The 20461-nt window shown below is 40.6% G+C and overlaps 1 protein-coding gene across 16 annotated transcripts in view; it reads right to left on the bottom strand.

The window, feature by feature from the left end:
* The window catches only part of CALD1 (caldesmon 1), a 188511-nt gene that overhangs the window by 5512 nt on the left and 162538 nt on the right, over positions 1-20461 (bottom strand). For all 16 annotated transcript variants that reach the window (XM_072777272.1, XM_072777280.1, XM_072777282.1 and 13 more), the window contains 6 exons: positions 16508-16772; positions 13383-13523; positions 7936-7979; positions 7751-7829; positions 5657-5794; positions 4902-4997 (listed from right to left, as the gene is read on the bottom strand). In XM_072777272.1, coding sequence (XP_072633373.1) covers positions 4902-4997; positions 5657-5794; positions 7751-7829; positions 7936-7979; positions 13383-13523; positions 16508-16772 — 763 coding nt within the window. The remainder of the gene's footprint in view (positions 1-4901; positions 4998-5656; positions 5795-7750; positions 7830-7935; positions 7980-13382; positions 13524-16507; positions 16773-20461) is intronic.

The following is a 20461-nucleotide window of genomic DNA, read 5'->3' as shown; positions in this document are numbered from 1 at the left end:
TAACTTTCTATGCTCTTAGAAGTGAATAGAACATACGTTCCTTTTAAATAATTCTTTTGGGGTCGGATAAGCATTTCTTTCACCTCTTGCAGATGAACTTTCTTTCAGCATCCTGCTGTATCCCCTAAACCCTTAGGATTTCAGTGCATACCAGCCTGACTTCCAAACGCCAACACTCCATTTCTTTGCGTGAGGACCTTCTCTGGCTACAGATGTCCACTTTGCTCACCCAGGAGGCAGACTGGAAGTTCAGAGAGTTAACATACCCAGGAGCAGTCCTCAATCACTCACTGATGAGATTTGGTGCAAGATTATTTCTCAGGCTCACTCATGCCCCAGGTAGAACTGTGAAGCATGTGTTTTATGGCGGCTTCCAGGGTCGCCCCGGTGGGGTTAGGTTTTAATAGCCCGTGTGGTGAGTTGCTTAATAGTCTTATTGGCTACCTTCTTTTCCCTGACTCACTTCCTGGAATGTTTTCTTTGCCTCCCAAGTAAATTACTTATACTTGAATTACTATTAGGGTCTGCCTCTGGGCAGCTCAATCTAAGACACTTTTCTAATTGCACTTTCCTCAGATTAAAATCATTTTGGGTTTCCTGAGGAGTAAGTGGGTAATTCAGAAGTGGATCAGTAGAGCCTAGCCCTACAAAAGGGAAGATTTACCACAAGTTGTACCCATAAGAGAGGTTGAGTTGATGACATGTGTGAGAGCATGTGGAAATCTTGGGAAGAAAACCCTAAAATACGATTGGCAACAGTTACATAGCTTTGATTGGTTATTTACTACCTCATAATTAATCTGGTTTGGATAAGGATCCAAATTTCTGTTTCCATTTACTTTTCTTCCAGCATTTGCTTACATTAGTACTTGGCAAAGGTGGTTCGTAGAAAATAAATGTGTTTTACTGAAATAGTAATGTTTATTTTGGCAAAACATTTTCTCATTAGGAAGGCAAAGCTAATAACAATTGCATTTATCCACAGACACTGGTCTAAATGAACATATTTTTGATAGATACTATTGAAATCTTGACACTGAGAACGCACTGGTTAAATGGTACCATGTGAAGCATTTTAGATTTACCTTAATCTTACCGAGTTTCTGGATTTCTGTTGTGGCATGGATTCCTGATATTCTTTTAGAGAGTTACACCTATTTAACTTGGAACCAGTAAGCAACAAATCAGATTGTTTTGAAGAATTCCACTACATTTGCCAATATAGGTAGAAGTTGCCAAATTGTCTGGAAGACTTTTAAAATTGGGGAAACTATAATTAGGAACATACTAATGGAAGCTCTGGAAAGTGGCTATTATGGCTAGTATACTTTATTTATTTGATTCATATAAAACAATTATAATTCTTTCACATGAATGTTCTACTGAAGAAAGTGAATTGTATTTCCCTTAACTCCTGCCCATTAATCTTTTGAGAGCACTCACACAGTCTAAGGAGTCCATCTTAAGAAAATATTCACATCCAAGTGGTAAGTTGGCATTTTTAATCAAAGGGGAAAAAATAAATGGAATTACCTGACCAGACTACATTCTAGAGAAAGACCCACTCCAGAAGAAGAGGGAGAAATGAAGGCAGGAGAAGCAAGTTTCCAATCAACCAGAGATCAGAAAATGAAGAAGAGAATTCAGCTGAGAAAGACATTGTTGGAGGTTTGTTTAAACAAAAAGAAAGACAAATTAGCACTTAAAATGCTGTATATAACATGTAGGTTAGACACAAAAAAAAAACAGTCAAACCAGATAAAGCAGACATACTCAGAACTGAATTCCAGTTACAAAGTTACACCAAAATCCTGTAAATTCTGCCCACAAATCCCAGTAGATGTCCCAGTAAAGAATCAGGTGTAGATCAGGGTTTCACTCTGAATAATTTCCAGGCACCCTAAAAAATATTAATTTGACAAACTACCTTGAACACTTTTAACTTTTAGCACATATTAAAATTATTACATAACTAGTGGTAGAGGGTGGTTTTTCTCTTCAGGGAATTTTAGAACAGAACATGAGTCTCATGGATTATTTCTTTCCTTCTTGAGGTTTCACTGGGTGAGGACTATTTTGGTGAAAGAATTTTCCTCTAATTTTTCCTTAGTGGCCACATGTCATACATTTGCCAAAACAAACTCAGGCTTTCCCTTCTACCCATGTATACCAAGGAATATTAACAAGGAGCTGAGGATAAATCCTCTCTGATCCCAAACCAGAAGGCGCAGTTGGGGGGCCTCCTATTTGCTGTTATCTTTAGGTAATCCTCTGACATCCTGGGCTCAGGCTCAGGCTGCCTATAATCCCAAGGGTGTCAAATTTAGATGCCTGCTGTCAAGGGCCAGGCTGGAAACACAAATGCCTAAAGAGGCCTGGTGTAAGGAGACTTAAAAAAAAAAAGAAAGAAAGAAAGGAATCAGGGAATTCAAGAATGTATGCCTCCACACCTCAAAAACATGTTCAAATTACAAATTTATAAAGGGAAATAAAACACACCAGCCCCCAAACTACACAGATCTTAGCTGCAGGCCACCAACGTGAGACCACCTGAACAAGACCTGCACAAGATCCTTGGGCACACTCAAACGAGCTTTTATTTACAACATCATTACATTTGTTTCCTTCCGATCAGACCTTTATCCAAGGAGCCACACTAGCCTGTCTTTCTAAGCTGCCATTCCAGACTTAACCTTTTCCTAACAAGTTTTATGCATCTGCAGGATCCTTTCAGCCTGTTCTTCATTTTAGAAATCTTGTCTCTTTTCTGCCAGACCCAGAGTGTCTATGGGTTACCCTCTTGCCCTTGCTGGGGTCCAAGTCATGTCCTCCTGCAAAGAAACTGCCATGTTGTTTATTGAGACTTTAACATGGCACTGGGGGTAGTAAGCCTGGAATGTGTAAGTAAATCTGCTTACCAAGCACATTCAAACGAACTTTTATTTACAACATCATTACATTTGTTTCCTTCCGATCAGACCTTCATCCAAGGAGCCACACTAGCCTGCCAAATCCAATGGGACATGGGAAAAAATATGTCACCACAATCTATACTAATTGTTGCTTCCTTCTTTCCTTTCCTCTCCATCCTCTAGGAGATGGTCTAGTGAATTGCTTCCTAAATCACAGGTAAGGCAGGCGATGGTTTTTCTAATTTCCTTATAATAATTTTTCGTCCTACCAGAAAGTGGGCTTTTCTTGAATGGAAACCTGCACAGTTATTATACCTGCTGTGTTAATAACTAAGTTAAATCTCTTAACCTCCCCATTAGGATAACACAGTTGATGACAAACTCATCAGTTAAGGTGCTGCTAAAAGAGTAGAGGTCAAGTCCTGGGCCAAATACAAGAATATAGTATGGTATAAAAATGAATGAGATTGTTAATACTGTAAATGTGAAAAAGTAATCATCTCATTTAGTGATGTGCCCTACTCATCAAATAGGAAAGCATATACCTTTTTCTCGTTAGCCTTTCTATCTTGTGAGATCTTCAGTGGGTCCATGAGCTTGCTAAATTTGTATCAAATTCACGTTTGTAGAGGAAAGGGTCCTTAAATTTTATTAGGTTTCAAGAGGTCCAAGATTCAGAAGGGATAATAATCACTGGTCTGGACACACAAAACCTATATAAGTTACCATTATAAAAGAAATTTCTACTCCTTAGGTCACCCTGGATGCTGGGGGAAATTTGAAGCACTAAAGAGAATGGACCTTTTGGGTATGATCCATCGCCTAAACTCTCTCTAGGTAAAGGCCCCTCTTTCTGTATCTATTTGGATGAGGTAAAGAATTTTTTTTTTCAATATGTAGACTTTCCAATTTTAGCTTAGGTTTACATTAGTTTTATACTTCCTGAAAGCCCTCATGCAAAAAAAATCTCAGGCTGAATGGTAATCAAGTGACTACATGGAGTCATGCCCACAAAATGTATGGAAATACTGCCATTTTTTTTCTTTTTAAATTGGAAAAGTGATAAACTGTACTGATGATTTTGGAGATTAAATATGGAGCCCAACGATGCAATTAAATGGTCAGCAATGCAGCGGTTGATGATTTAGCAAGGCTTTTCTTCTACCTCTAGCTTGGAGTAGTTTATACCAATGGAAGCTGTGCTCCCTTGGGCACTAACAAAGGTATAAAAGCAACTTAATAGAGAAAGTCCACAAATATATAGTAGGGAGATTCATAAGGCTTTTGATTATAATGATAAATGCAAGGCAATTATCACAGACATTCAATGAAAAATTTAAGAGGACATTTTTATAGTAAGATAGCCACACTTAATAAGAAAATGTTAGATTTCCAAAAATAACATTCATAACCATTTTTATAGTTTCCAGTTTTACTGTGTTGTTTGTTCTTTTTCTCCAAATGACTTTCCTTTGGAGGTGTTGACAATAAAGTCAAAGCAATCATTTCAACAACAGCCCAATAACTATATTTTTGTGTTAAGTTACAGAAATTAGGCAAATTAGAAAATATGTGTTCAAAATAGCCAACATATACATTCTTTTGGGAATAAGTCTAGGAGTGCTCTTGACTGAGACGTGGCCAAGATAATTTGACATTTTCACTTTCAAATTCCTAACTGTGATTTATAGAATGGAAGCTTAACAAGTAAACCGGTTAAGAGTGTAAATGTGAGTAGCGTCGAGCTCCAGCGAGCTACTCCACTCAGGGTGTAGAGGTGACTGTGGTTCCATTTTACCCTCTGGGGCAAAGGGTATGGGCTGCTCTAGATGTGCTCTCTAAATCTGAGACCCTCCTCGTTTGTTATTCAGAGTGACAGCAAAGAATAGGAGCATTGTCTTTCCTAGGCAAATAGACGAACAGCTTGTTTTCTTCTGGTGTTGGAAACTGGGAGATCAAAAAACTTCAGAATAACTCGGAGCTACTTACAGAAGGTTTGGGAGCGGGTGACTTATTTCCATCTGGGGTTTTAGTTAGCCATTCGTTGATGCGGCTGGAAACCCCCACCTTCAAGCCAGCAGTCTCCTACAAAGTCAATAATTCATTATTACAGAAAAAAAAACTTTACTTGGAAAAGACTCTAAATAAGTAACCTCAAAATACTATTATTAGGTATTACTTTGCATAACCATCATGTGACACTAATCAATTATTGATCTCTATATTTTATAGTTTGAATAAAATGAGCCTTAAGCTTGATATTTAAAGACTATGTTAGGGGTACCTGGGAGGCTCAGTCACTAAGCATCTACCTTCAGCTCAGGTCATGATCCCAGGGTCCTAGGATGGAGCCCTGCATTGAGCTCCCTGTTCAGTGCGGAGTTAGCTTCTCTCTCTCCCGATGCCCCTCCCCTCATTTGTGCTCTCTCTCCCTCTCCCAAACAAACAAATAAACAAAATCTTAAAAAAAAAAAAAAAAGACCATGTTATCTGGTTTTCTTTCCCCTGTACCTCACCCCCTTCCCAACTCCAGGGGTGGGCGATTAATTTCAGGCACTTCATTTGGAATACTGTGGCCAGAGCATAGTACACAGTCTAGGCTCCTCAACACATTGTCTCTGAAAGAATTAACATCTTCTTCACTGCTTTTATAATTAAGTAGTGTGATTCCTTAAAAAAAAAAAAAAAAAAAGGAAAAAACAAACCCAACCTCTAAAATTAAAAGACCAGAATCCTATACTGACCTTATTTGGTGTGCCTGACACAGTAGGGGACGAAAATACATTCCCTTTCTCCCACATGCTCTTGATATTGCGTACACCTTCAGCAGGAACGGGAAGATCTGAGGCTGCTGGCTTTACAGGTTTTGTGGTTTTTGTTCCCTGAAATGTGTGAATTATTTTTTAGGGTGGGTGCTGATAAGTTTGCTCTCATAAAATTATGGTGAGCTTGTCTTCCTCAACATTATCATTCAAAATTCATTATGATATTTTAAAAAGTTCACCTTCACCAAAAGTTGTTGTAAAGCTACATTCGGACGGTATACAGACCTCACATAAACCATAATACCTACAGCTGAGGATCTTTCAAAAATGAAATGATACCTTTTACTGGAACACCAATGATTGTGGAGGTGATATTTCATGTCATTTCTCCAATAGATAAGTGCTTTATGTGTGCAGGGCATTGTGCTAGGCTCTGGGGCTATAGAGCTACTCAAGACAGTCTGCTCTGTAGTCTCCAGGGGACTTAACATCTTAATAGGAGGGAAAGACAGTAACTAGTTATACAAGTATTTATTTCACATCGTGGTAAGTATTCTGAAAGATAAATGTGCTATAAAGCATGCCCAGAGAACATACATGAGGGGAATAATACTTAGTTTAGGGAAGAAAGAAGGCTACTCTGAAGAAGTGACATTTAAACTGAGAGACAACAGAAGGTTTGGAAGTGGTGAGGCGAAAAGAAGGAGCAATGCCATTCTACATACAAAGGACTGACAACAGGACATGTTGGAAACCTGAGAGACCTGTGTATGGAGAATATACCAGAAGGAGGAAAGAACAGATGTAAAAATGAAAGCTGTGCATTCAAGACCTGTTTCCAGCAGTAGTGATGGGCATAACTAGAATCATTCATTTCTCTGGTGGTCCTGCTCTGTGGCCTGGGGCACGTGCTGCAAGGCCTGCTAGAGCTCTGGTCGACTCAACCACAGAGAATCACTATCTGCAATCTGTCTTACATTTTATTGGACATTCAATCTTGTGAAAAAGCAACTCTTGAGTGCTGGGACTTGAGTATTCATTTGATAAATCATCCAGACCTCTTTCTTCCTTATGCCCTCTTATCATTTGTTTGTGAACTATTGTATAGCTATCTCTGCTCTGCAGTTCAAAGGAGAGGAGAAAAATCAAACCAAGCTGAGCCAATTAATTTACAGCAGGTATTCCGATATACATCTGAAGGCTAAAACCATTGACTAAAACTACAAAAGGAGAAAAAAATACATCTTGATCAATGGCAAGGTACCAAATGCTTTGGTACTTGGAAATATACCTTATATCTAAATAGTGTAGAACCCACCCCCTTTTTTGGGGGAAAGTGGTGGGAAAAAGTTGGAACAGAAAGAAGCATAAAGGGCAGCCCAGGTGGCTCAGCGGTTTAGCGCCGCCTTCAGCCCAGGGTGTGATCCTGGAGATCCTGGATCAAGTCCCACATCGGGCTCCCTGCATGGAGCCTGCTTCTCCTCTGCCTGTGTCTCTGCCTCTCTCTCTCTCTGTGTCTCTCATGAATAAGTCAATAAAATCTTAAAAAAAAACAAAAACCAAAAAACACAACTGTGGCCTTTCAAGCCCAAAGCAATCAGTTTGAAATTGATGATGATTAACCTTGGTCTGGCTATCACCTTTCTATTAATTTATACTACTACTTTTATTTGATACTAAACGGTTTTATAGATTAAAAAAAAGGATTAACTAAGGTTGCAACTGTTAAAACTACATATGGGAACATATTTTAAAAGTCGTTAAGGAAATTTTAGATATGCTTATGAATGTACAAGTAATATAGTTCAATACCAATGAGCCCATTCATTAAAAGAGTAATAGCTTCATTAAAGAATATTCTGGCTGAAAGTAGAATACGAAAATTTATTTAAAACCTTCTATAATTTATCTTTGTTACTGCTCTTCTGTAGAACTAGTTCAAAGTATAATGAAGCATCACTAATATTCTAACACAGTAATGTGGTTCCTGGACCTGATTACTGTCCTAAGCCTCTACGATCCCTCATCCACAGAGTCAATTTCTGTTTGCCCCCGACTCCTAGGCCACCTCACCTCAATTGCACTGGTGTATTGCTCCAATCTGCTGTCAATCTTGGAGACGACTGCTGCTTGATGAGTTGATTTGACACCACTGTTAAGTGAATAAACACACACACACACACACGTAAAAATACAAGAGAGAATCATTCCATATATAACAGCTGATGATTCTCATTTGAACAACCAACCATATTTACCTTTTCTGCACAGATTTATTCAAAAATTCTGCTCGCTCTTCAATCTAGGAATTAAAAAAAAACCCCAGTTAATATTTGCAGCTTATAAACAATGTTTCTCAGCCACACATGCTTGCTGTTTATAAACAATGTTTTGGGATGCCTGGCTGGCTCAGTGGTTGAGCGTCTGCCTTGGGCTCAGGTCGTGACCCCAGAATCTCGGGATCGAGTCCCACATCAGGCTCCCTCCCTGCCTGCTTCTCCCTCTGCCTGTGTCTCTGCCTCTCTGTCTCTGTGTCTGTCATGATTAAATAAATACAATCTTAAAAAATATATATATATACATATATATATTTGTATATATACATATATACACAATGTATATATATACACAAACAAATTTGTATATATGTATGTGTGTGTGTATATATATATATATATATATATATATATATATATATACACAATGTTTCTCAGCCTATGTTGCTTAGTGAGTAAAAGCACCAGAGTGTGTGTCAGAGTAATAGGGTGTTGTGCCCAGTAATTCTTCTGGAAGAAAACTACTTAGGAGGTATTTGAGAGTGAGATTTGGAGAGAACAAATGGAAAATGATAAAGAGTGAAGATATACAAAGTTCTGGAGGCAAATTAAAGACCAGACAGAAATGGAATAAAAATACCTCTGAAATAATGCAAATCAGTGGCAAAATAATTACATTTCAAGACAACTCCCCTCCCCTCCCAAAGCACATGCTATTGCCCTTTAGGACATATTTATATGAGTACAGATAGACCATGTTATCTAACAAAATTTCCCCACAGTGTTTTAACTACATATTACATGTGTAATAGGATCAAGTAAGAAAGGTAACTAGGAACTGTGAACTCTTCACCTCCTGCTTGGCCTGTCTTTCTAACAGACAGCTGTCAAGCCTACTGCTGAACTTAATTTGCCTTGAATGTGGAAGATAGGGACACGAGTAGATCGAGACTAGGGCATGGCTCCTCAGGGCTGAGGCTCCCGTGAAACCTTTGTTAGGCCAAGGGGGGAATGACGGAAACAAGGCCAGAAAAACTGATGGATACATATGAAACAGGAAGGTCAGTAGCCTTTAATAAAATCCTTTTTCTCTTCAAAGCTAGGAACTTCCCTTTGCTAAAACTAAAGCTACTAAATCAGACATTATATTTTACTGACACTGTATCACTCAAATCACATGTTCTATGTAAGTCAGCAATTATCTGTTGACTCCTTATGACACCCAGCTCCAGGGGAGAAATTGCCTCTGGCACTTATCACCCACCAAAATCAGCAAATAGTAAAATCTTTGTATATGACTGCCTGTGCCAAAGCACACATGTGCCAAAGGGGTCCATCTTTTGCCCTGGTCAGGGCAGCCAAGGAATCTATGAGACCTCAGCTCCCCGAGGCTGGTGTGCTTGAGTGTTCCCTAGAGTCTTCTGAGGTGTTAGTGGCTCTTTTCTGGCCAGGACTGTCCTGGGACTCGTGCAGTATTAATAAACACCATTAGGCTTTTTGGAAAAAAAATGCTTCATTCTAATAGCAGTTGAATAACATTTTTATAGATGTTAGCGGGGGCATTTCATTTTTTCCAATGATTTCTCACAATGATAAAAGCAACTCATTAAAAATAAAACTTTACGCAAAAAAGTGCTACCAGAAGCCTTGAGTTTATGGGATGCAAAGTGTCTTAAATCTTATTTTTCTGATTTTAATATAATGTAGAAGTACACCGCTGGAGAAAAAGCTCACGGGTGAATAAGGTGAAATACATTGAAACTGTGCAATGCAGTTTTAATATCCATCCATCCATCCATCCGTCACCATCCAACCATCCATCAATCCATCCATCCATCCATCCATCCATCCATCCATCCATCCATCCATCCTACTTTTGATCCTGCCAACCTGTCAGCTAAACAACTAACCAATAAATTATATATTGAGTACTCTATAAAGTTGAACCCTCAACAATGTATAAGACAGTGTCCCATTCTTTAAGAAGGACACGATTAGTAGAGGAGATTAGTAGAACATACGGATAAAATACTTAACATTCAATGATAGGAACCATAGTAAAGATAAGAAGAAAATGCCGTGACCATGGGAGAAGTGACTCTCTGGGTCAGTGGAGAAGTTTTTGAGTAGTTTTAGTTTATAGTTTACAGAATTTCCTCAATGAGTTTATGGAAGTGAGGGTGGGGGGTAGGAGTGCATGAGTTATGAGTTACAGGGGAGCAGGACATTTGTGGCAGAGCAAACCCATGCATGAAGATTTTGGGGGAACACATGCAGGGCAGGGGGTGGGTGCAGGAATAGTGGAAGGAGAGAGGAAGGGCAGCCGAGGGGGGGCTTGTTCCTTATAGCACTTCCAGCATCCTCCTGACTCCAGGATGAGCTTGCTAACCCTGGCTATCCCATTAACTCAAATTATGGAGATTCTCAGAACCTGACATCTCCTTTTGTATCTATAATATCAAATACAGCTTGACTTCACTATCACATTTTGTCAGGTCTCACCATCCATTTACTGATTCATTCCTATTGGAAAATCCTTAACTTAATCTAGATAATGTAACAAAGTGTACTAAATTTTATACACCTAACAATTTCTGCACAAGGAGTTTAACGAGAGCAGTTGGTTCTTCTGAAGACCAAGAGGTGGCACTGTTGTCCCGAAAAAACTCAAGGGAAAAAGCAAAGCACGCTATTAATTTTAGAGAAAATTGGCTCTCTCCTTACTGTACACCCCTTCCACCACCAAAATATGAAAACAACAATAATAAAAACCCAATTTTAAATTTAATTTACTTAAAATTTGTTCTGTGCATGCTTTACATAAGAAAAATCATTCACCACTAACAAAATTTAACTGTGAGAAACCAGGCTCTGCGTTTCCCAGACAGGGAATACAAGGAGTCATGAGAACTTAACAAAATACATGAGTTGATAATATTTTGAGGTCAAATAGCAAATGTTTTCCCTTACACTGGCATTCTACAGTCTTAACTTATGACCACTTAGAAAAGTCACAGGGCCAAGAGTATCAACAACTGTAGGAATTCAGTCATAGAATATGAAATTGAGCTCTAAAACCAGAGCCACAGCAAATTCTTCAAGGCACATACTATGGGGAAAAGTAATAGACTGTCTGCTCCTGAAAGTATGTCTCTGTTATGTAGGAATTAAAAATGTTTTGTTTCTCTTAAACATAAATTGATTGCTCACACATGCCTCTTTAGCAGAGGGAGTGGATGAATGGCTTCCAAAGGAACACTGGATGAAATGAGAAGCCAGGAGTCTGGTGGAGGGAAGGACCAGAGAAGTAAGTTGGAAAATTCAGTAAAAGAGACATTTGAAGAAGAAAAGGAGGATGGGCTATAGTTTCTCCTACAAAGAAGAGCAATTAGAAGCTTAGATGACTACGACTTTCTTCATCTTATTTTGACCAAGACTGTTCAAACAAAGCTTAGCTTGGGTGGGACGTCAAGGAGGGAAGAAAGAGAGAACATGGCTTTCTCTGATTATTGATAAGTCAAAAACAGAGAGGACCCAGACTGGGAACAGAATGGGCTCTGGTTACTGCACAGAGATAGCCTGAACTGACTGGGGTTTTTGTTTCTTTGCTTTTGTGTTTTGCTTTTGTTTGGTTGGGTTTTTTTTTTATTTGTTTGTTTTGTTTTGCCATCCTGCCCTTTCTTCTACAGCAGGGTCTGCAAACTATGGCCCATGTGCACCATGGTTTTCACATAGCCCTCAAGCTAAGATTGAGTTTTATATTGTTAAATGGTTTAAGAATCCAAAATAATATTTTGGGACATAGGATACCTTTATGAGATCCAAATTTCAGTGTATCCCCATAAAACCATCCACTCCACAAAGCCTCTCTCTGCTCATTTTGCTTGGCTCTGAGGTCTTACTGTGCTGGTAGTCTGCATTTGGTTACCTGGCAATTCTTGAATTCCCCTGAGCAGCTGACTAGGGCAATGCCATAGGGGCAGTGACCTTGTTTTGTACTTCTCTCCCTCATGGTACATACCACCCATTAGGTATGTTATAAATATCAAATACTAAACAATAAAATCCTCCTGTGGCTTAGTTCTGATTCTTCCTGCAGCAGATCTTGAGAAGAGAGGGTTCAACATAAGGACCCTTCTGTGGCAGGTGTCAGACTATGCTTGGGACCCAGATGATCATAAAGACTAAGTGAAGCTCCTTAAGGATCAAACATGCTGATTTTCCTGTGAAACAGGTAATAACTGTAAAATGTTAAGTAACTGGCTTTTGGTCATTTCAGTGGGCCACGTGAGATGACCTCACACACACAATTACAGACACACACATGCATATAGTTAAGCAGCTGGAGCCTGGCTATGCTTCTCTACTTGTTTTGCTCATCGTCAATGCTAGCCTAGTTAGGTTGATGGAAAATGAGGGAGAAATTAAAATGTTAAAAGCTCCAATCTCTGAAGATTCATTCATCCATTTATTGATTCAGCAAATATTTATTGACTGTTTGCATCATGCTGGGTGTTCCACAAACGTTCACTCTCAAAACAAAACACATTATTTCAAAATAATTGAAAACTGAGTATAAATAATAGATAGCATTTTCTTCTTCTGTTTTCTTTTGTCTTGCATGTCAACCCTTCCCTCATCTCCTTGCCTGGGCTCCCTCTTGCTTGCTCTCTTTTCTCCTGCTAGCACTTTGGCTTCCATCAGTTAGGAGCTGTGCTCTTTTTTTAAGAAAGATTTTATTTATTCATGAGAGGCACAGAGAGAGAGGCAGAGACATAGGCAGACAGAGAAGCAAGCTCCCTGCGGGAAGCCCGATGTGGGACTCCATCCCAGGACCCTGGATCATGACATGAGCCAAAGGCAGATGCTCAACCGCTGAGCTACCCAAGTGCCCCAGGAGTTGTGCTCCCTGAAGGCAGTGATGGGACCAAACTCATCCTGGCAAAGGACCCTACCCAAGTCCCATTTCATCCCCTCCAGTGATAACAGCTTTCAAATTTGACCAGTACCATTTCCAGCTGCCCTACTTTGAATAATGACAAAGAAAAAGTGAACAGCCAGCATGGAAAGCAGCTCAAACCTTTATAATACAGTTGCCCAGTTCATAAACTTTCTATGTTTCCATTTCCAACTGCTTGAAGCCAGGAGGCATCTGGAGGGCACGGGTCAGTAAAATCTTGAGATAACCGCTGTCACTTTAATGCAGACCAAAGCATCTAACGGACAAGAGATACAAAGCTCTCCACTTTATTTCTCTCCTCCCTACATGTTACAAAGAGAGGCTGTGAAAAGGCTGAGAGAAGGAGTAAAAAGATAAACGAAGCAAAGGCTTTGGACAATGAGTAACTATATAAGGGGTTAAAATTAAGTTTCCATCACATTATAACCCAGGTGTTAATAACCCAGGCACTCTGGGAATAAAAAAATACCTTGAGAGATGAACCTTTAGGAGTGAAACACTTGAATGGCTTCTTGTCATCTGATAAGTTGTCTTCAGGCATCTTCTGACGTTTCTCAGCAGCTTCTGCCCGTCGCCTTTCTATCTCCTCCTTTAGCCTCCTCTTCTCTTCCTGGGAAAGAAAGAACAAGTGACAAAGACATCAGTACAAGCTTCATGCCAGAAGAAAAGAGTGCTGTAGGGGAAAGAGCACTAGTCCCAGAGGGAATGAGCCGGGTTCTGGACTGGATGCCAGCCCTTCCTCAAGGGCGGTGGCTAGAGGTTAGGCCGGAGCCTGCAGCTCCAACTGCCTGATTCACTCTGGAGCTGCTGCTTCCCAACTGTGTGACCTTGGCCACGTCACCTCTCTGCTCTGGGCCTCCGTCTGTCATCTGTAAAATGGGGATACTAATAGCTGTCGTGAGGGCTACAGGAGGAAAGCCTGTGTGAAACGCTGGACCTTGTGCTCAGTATGAAGGTGATCGTTATCATTGTCATCACCATCCTGTCAGGTCATTTAACGCAGACCTTGCGTCTCTGTGTAGGTACAATGAATAATGCCCCTTCTCTCCCTCCTTCCTAGGACAGTTGTGAAGACAGATGGGATAACTGATGTGCAAAGTTACATAAATCTAAGGTATTATACTTGCCAAATTGCACGAGAGATGATTTTATGCTTGTTTCAGCCTCAAATAAACCGAGTAGATTGCTTTAGATGGTGACAAAACTAAAATACATAGACACTGCATCACAGCAGCCACAGAAGTCCACAGTATGTCTCATTAAGCCCTCTGTGCCTTCATCCCTGGTCTGTAATAGCCTCCCCTGTCTTCTCTCGCAGGCAAAACATTTCAGAGCTCTGATCAAGTTGCATGTCCTCTGTGAATGTTGTGCTGAGACAATCGTATAGTTTTCGTAGTTTTCAAACTGTCTATTCTCAGAGATTGGCTGTTCATCCAGCAGAAGGATTCTCTGTGTTATGGGCTGAGCGTTTGGGCCCCTCTCCCATTCATACATGAAAGTGTTAACCCCCAAAGTGATGGTTTTAGGAGCTGGGAGGTGGTTAGAGTGGAGCCTTCACGAATGACCCTTCTAGAGCTCTTCTAAAAGAAAACCCAGAGCTCTCTTCTGTGTCCTCCCGAGTGAGGACACAGTGGGAGGACTGCTGTCTATGAACTGGGAAGTGGAGTTTCACCACTCACAGAATTTGCTAAAGCCTTGATCTTGAACTCCCTAACCTCCAGACCTGTGAGGAATAAATTTCTGTTGTTTACGAGCCACCCAGTCTACGGGGATTTGTTATTGTGGCTCCACTGATTGAAGACTGTTTGGTAGGAGGCTGGACCAGATAATCAACTAGGTTCAATCCAATTCTAAGAGTTAGTGTTTCTTTTCTGCCTTCATTGATACTCTGCTCCTCTAAATAGCATTAACAGCAATGATAAGAATAACTGTAACTACCAGGTATCAGGAGCGCAATGACGTATTTAATCCGGGCATCAATGCTGTAAGTAGACATTATTTCACAGGTAAGGAGAAGTCTTAGCTTATCTGAGTTCAGTAACTCCGCCAAGGTCCCCAGCTTGCAAGCGGCAAAGGATGCCAGCCTAGGTATGTTTAATTCTAAAGCACTAGCATCCCAAACACTTCCCAGCCAAAGGCAACTGGCTCATTGAGAGCCGGTGTTGGAAGATACCTTGGAATAATTTAATCAAACCGCCCTTGCAGGTCGGGGAATTGTTGCAGAGGATCCGTGTCAGAAAGCCATCGGAAGTCTTTTTGCATGGTTCGAATGCTGGAAGGTCACCATCTCTTAAGATCAGAGGGAAAAGCTCTAAGCTGGTTTGGAGAATTGAGGTCCCAATACTGATTCCACCATTTACCAGTCAAGTAGCTCACATAAGCCACTCAAATAATCCAATTCCCTTTTCTTTGCCCATAAAATGAGAATAATAACGCACCTCAGGATGAAAGGAAAGAATGCACCTTGTAAAGTTGCAGTTGGTTAAGTGCTTTTTTCAGTTTTCACGATTTGCCTTCTTGTAACTCTATCTGTTGTTTTTAGTTCTGTCTTAAAAGACGGAGCACATTCATCTGTTCATTATTACTGGGCTCCCGCTACAGGCATGGCACTGTGCTGGGTCCTGGGTTTACAGTAATGAACAAAGCAGATACCGCCCCTGCTTGTGACGGACGCCCTTGTCTCCTTACTCTTCCATGAAAAAAAAAGAAAAACTATTAAAAAAAAATCTCTCTATCAAAACTCTTCGAATATCAGCAAATAATGATCATGTGACTCTTGGTTCTAATCTGTAGACCTTTTCATCCTGGATTTCTACTTTCTGTTCTTTTTTTTTCTTTTAAAAAGATTTTTATTTATTTATTCATGAGACACACACACACACACACACACACACACACACACACACAGAGGCAGAGACACAGGCAGAGGGAGAAGGAGGCTCCATGCAGGGAGCCCGACATGGGGCTTGATCCTGGGACTGCAGGATCACGCCCTGGGCCCAAGGCAGGTGCTAAACTGTTAAGCCACCCAGGGATCCCTTCTGCTTTCTGTTCTTTACTGAGAGACAGTACAGGGGAATGGGTTAAGGCAAATGGGATGTGGGAAAGTTCCAATGCCACTCTGTGCCTCAGTTTCCTCACTTGAAAAATGGGATAATAAGACCATCCACATCAGAAAGTTCCTATAACTGGATATAAATTACTACACATAAAGGTTTTAGAACTGTGCCAAGCACGTTAGCTTTATTATTTTTTTTCCCCTAAGATTTCATTATTCATTACAGACACACAGAGAGAGGCAGAGACACAGGCAGAGGGAGGAGAAGCAGGCCACCTGCGGGGAGCCCCATGCGGGGCTCGATCCCAGGTCTCCAAGATTACGCCCTGAGCCAAAGGCAGATGCGCAACCGCTGAGCCACCCAGGTGCCCCAACTTTAATATTCTTAAAATGTAGTTGTAAGAGTCCATGCTCAAAAGAGCAGCAGCATTCCACCACGGGAAAACAAAACAAAACAAAACAAAACAAAACAAAACAACCCACCTCATTCCCTGGGCTAGGAGGGTCACGGGGTGGAGGGGCTGCGCCCTGCTTACCTCCTCTCTGACTTTTCTCTCTGCTTCCTCCTGCTTCCGCTTCTGCTCTTCCTCCTCCAGCACCTTCCTTCTCTCCTCCCGCTTCTTCTTCAGCTCCTCCAGCTCCTGGGCCGCCTCCTGCTGCTTCTGCTTGAGCTTCTCGAACTCCTTGCTCTCGGTTTCCCCGCGGCGACGGCGAAGCTCCTCCAGGCGCTTGCCCGCTTCCACCTGCGGGGCTCCCTCGGCCTCCTTGGCCTCGCTGGCCCTCGCTCCCGCGCCCGGGCGGCTGTCGGGAGCAAATGCACAGGAGCTGGACACAGGCCATTCGGGCACCCCTCCCCGCCGCCCAGCACGGAAGCTGCTTTGCATCCCAGGCCAAAAGAAATCTCCACTGCCCATCAGGACACAGTGGCTCTTCACACCAGCCCAGGGGGGCTCGGGGTGGGCCTGGAATCTCAAGGCCCCAATCGGGTTCCTCTCTGCCACTTGGCCTTGGCTTCCTAGCTGTACAGCCGGGCGAACAGACACTGTTGGTGGCAACATGGCAAATGGAACATGGGCAAAATAGTGCAACCGCTATGGAAAACAGTAGCGAGGTTCCTCAAGAAAAAAAAAAAAAAAAAAAAAAAGGAACAGTAAAACTATCATATGCTCCAGCAATCCCACTTCTGGGTATATGCCCCAAAGAAGTGCAAGCAGGATCTTGAAAACATATTTGCACACCCTTGTTCACAGCAGCATTCTTCACAAGAGCCAAGAGGTGGAAGCAGCCCAAATATCCCTCAACAAATGAATAAACAAAGTGGTGCATACACACAGCGTGATATTATTCAGCCTTAAAAAGTACAGAAATCGGTCACGAGTTACAACGTGGATGAACCTTGAGATTACGCTACGTGGAATAAATCAGTCCCCAAAAGACAAATCCTGCACAGTTCTGCTTATAGGAGTGATCTAAAGCAGTCAATTCAGCAAAACAGAAAGTAGAATGGTGGTTACCAGTGGCTGTAGGGAGGGGGAGTTATTTAACAGGTACAGAGTTTCGAGTTTGCAAGATGAAAAAGTTCTGGAGATGTTTCACAACAATGTGACTGTACTTCATACAACCGAGTTGTATGCTTAAAAATGGTTAAGATGGTAAATTGTATGGTATGTGTTTTACTACAATTAAAAAAATCCATGATCCATGCATGATGCAATATGGAAAAACTGGGCAGATATTATTTGTTCTATTTGCCTCAGTGGGCTGTTCTTAGGATCCCATGAGATCACATATTAAAAAAATGTTGACTTCTATATCATCATAAATATTAGTCGTTACTGGAAAGAAATGCGTGTTTCACAAAACAATGCTATTAGATGGAGGACTAAAATCTAGGTGTGACCCTAGTAAAGTTCTCTACCATAAGTTACCGGTTAATTTGGATCTGCCTAGAATCATGGATCAGGAGGGAAGACTTAAAGGCCCAGTAACTGGAGATAGGAAAAGATGGCTGAAACTAGGGGACGCACTGAAATAAAAATCTGCTTATCCACATCCTTGTCTTGAACTTGACTCTAGCAGCTGATCTCTGGCAGATGAAATTACCCTTTGCCTCTTGATTAAGAGCTATAAATACAGAAATATATGTCCATTCTCACATAGGTGCTCCAAGACAGTTCGTAATGATGGCATTACCTTACGGCTTCAATTTGTATGGTCCACAGGACACAAATATTCCTAATTGGGACTTAAAATTACTAAATTAGCTCTGATATGGTGTAGTTAGGGTTGTTACTTATGCTTTATAGACCCTTTTCATATTTATTAGCTCATTTAGTAGTCACAATAACTAAGGAGTTTGCAGGTTACCTTAATACCTCCATTTTATGAATAAGGAAGCGATGGGTGAGAGAGAGACAACAGTATGCCCCAAATTTTGGTAGTAAGAAAGTAAGAGCCATGACCAGATTCAAGTGTTTCTCTACCAGATTCTAGGGTTTCTCTACTTTTCTTTCCACTGAACTATAATTATATGGAGAGTTAAATATGGTTTTCATAAAATAAAATAAAAAAATCAATGGAATCCAGCATATTAGCCTCTACCTCTCACCAACTACCCTGAGGACTAGAGAGTCTGGGAGGGATGTTTCCTACATGTAAGTCTCTAGAATTTCTAGTCTAGGCCTAACTACCTTCCATGCTCCAGTGGAAGCAATGCTTCATCAGATGGTACAGCTCATAAAACAGCAAGAAAATGGATGTTTTTTACAAGTTAGAAATAAAATTGAAATTAGGGGCACCTGGATGGCTCAGTTGGTTAAGAGTATCAAGAGCATCTGACTCTTGATTCTGGCTCAGGTCATAATCTCAGAGTTGTTGAGATCGAGCTTTGCCGTTGGGCTCTGCAGTGGGCATGGAGCCAGCTTAAGATTCTCTCTCTCTCTCTCTCCCTCTGCCACATGCCCCTCTAAAAAATGTAAAAAGAAAGAAAATCACTCTTTTTTTAAAAAAAGAAAAGATTGAAATTATGTTGAAGTTTTCTCTGGGGATTAAGGAGAAGCATAGGGATTTTATTGTAGAATTGGGAACATATTAAGACTAGAGACAGATCACTATCCCAGGGGTCCTTATGTTAAGATTTTATTTCAGAACTGGTATTCTTAGTGTTTTTACATAAATCATATAAAAAAAGAAGAGGGAGATCATTACCACCCATTGACCCTGAGCTCCTTTAATAAATTTGCTATCTAGTAGAGTTTTGACATTGATAATTGTCTCCGAACATATTGGTATTGACAACTGCAGCAGAGACTATGTTTTCACTGGAGCTGGATCCTCCTGGCACTCATTTAGGATAATTTAGTGGTATCCTTAAAAGTGTGCCTAGTTACAGATAGTCCTTAACTAAGAGACAAAAATGCAACTTGCCAGCTACTTAAGTAATTATTAACAAGCAGTGAGGTCATGCTTAACTAGCCCTGAACACAGGTAGCCCATCCCTAATGCTGTGTCTAAGGAACAGATGAATTACCACTGTCTGATATCATTTATTCCACATAGAGAAGGGCTCAGTGTTTCTAGAGATGACACAAGAAAAAAAGAATAAAACAGAAAATGAGTTCAAGACTACATATTTATGAATACCGATCTTATGTGTACATCTCATGCTTTTTTAAACATTGAGGTAGTTCTTTTTTTAAAAAAAAGATTTTATTTATTTATTTGAGAGAGAGAGAGAATCAGACTCCCTGCTGAGCAGGGGACAGACTCAGGGCTTGATCCCAGGACCCTGGGATCATGATGGGAGCCAAAGTCAGATACTTAACTGGCTGAGCCACGCAGGGACCCCTAAACATTGAGGTAGTTCTGAGTATATTATGTCCTTTCCAAGCTTTTTAAAGTGAAGGATGAAAAAATCAATATTGTGTATTATAATCAACATTAAAACAAAAAACAAAACAGAAAACATCACAGTGCATTTCAGAGCAAGGGAGAGTACCATTTCTTGACATGTTTGTTTCAGTTTTAAGTATATATGTAGCTGTGTCCTGGGTAATGATGTCAAATTTATTTCTTACTAAGAGTTGAGGTTAGAAGGTTTTAAAATATTGTTCTAAGTTCTTGACAGTTAAATTCTTTCATTTTGAACTCAAACAAATGTCAGAGGGTCCCTTAAAACTTGATGTTGCTGTTTCAGGCTCTTATAAGTTCACAGGTCTGTGACTCCAGAGAGAAGATCTCTCTGTGTTAATTCAAGGTCTTTCCATCTTCAGAAATGAGTTTGCTCACTCCTTGTGTTCATCATGTTAGTGCACAGGAGTTGGCCTGTAACACACGCCTATGGAACTTCTTTGGATTCCACTAGGTGTCACTCAGTCTTTATTTTGGACAATGAAAGTGTCCATCATTAGGGGCCCATTCAATAAATCATGACTTATTTGATATACATCCATCCATCCATTTTATATATACGTACATCCATCTGGTGGAAG

The sequence above is a fragment of the Canis lupus genome, chromosome 15, assembly GCF_048164855.1.
Source record: "Canis lupus baileyi chromosome 15, mCanLup2.hap1, whole genome shotgun sequence".
NCBI lineage: Eukaryota > Metazoa > Chordata > Mammalia > Carnivora > Canidae > Canis > Canis lupus.
This window is presented reverse-complemented; position numbering and strand designations above follow the sequence as displayed.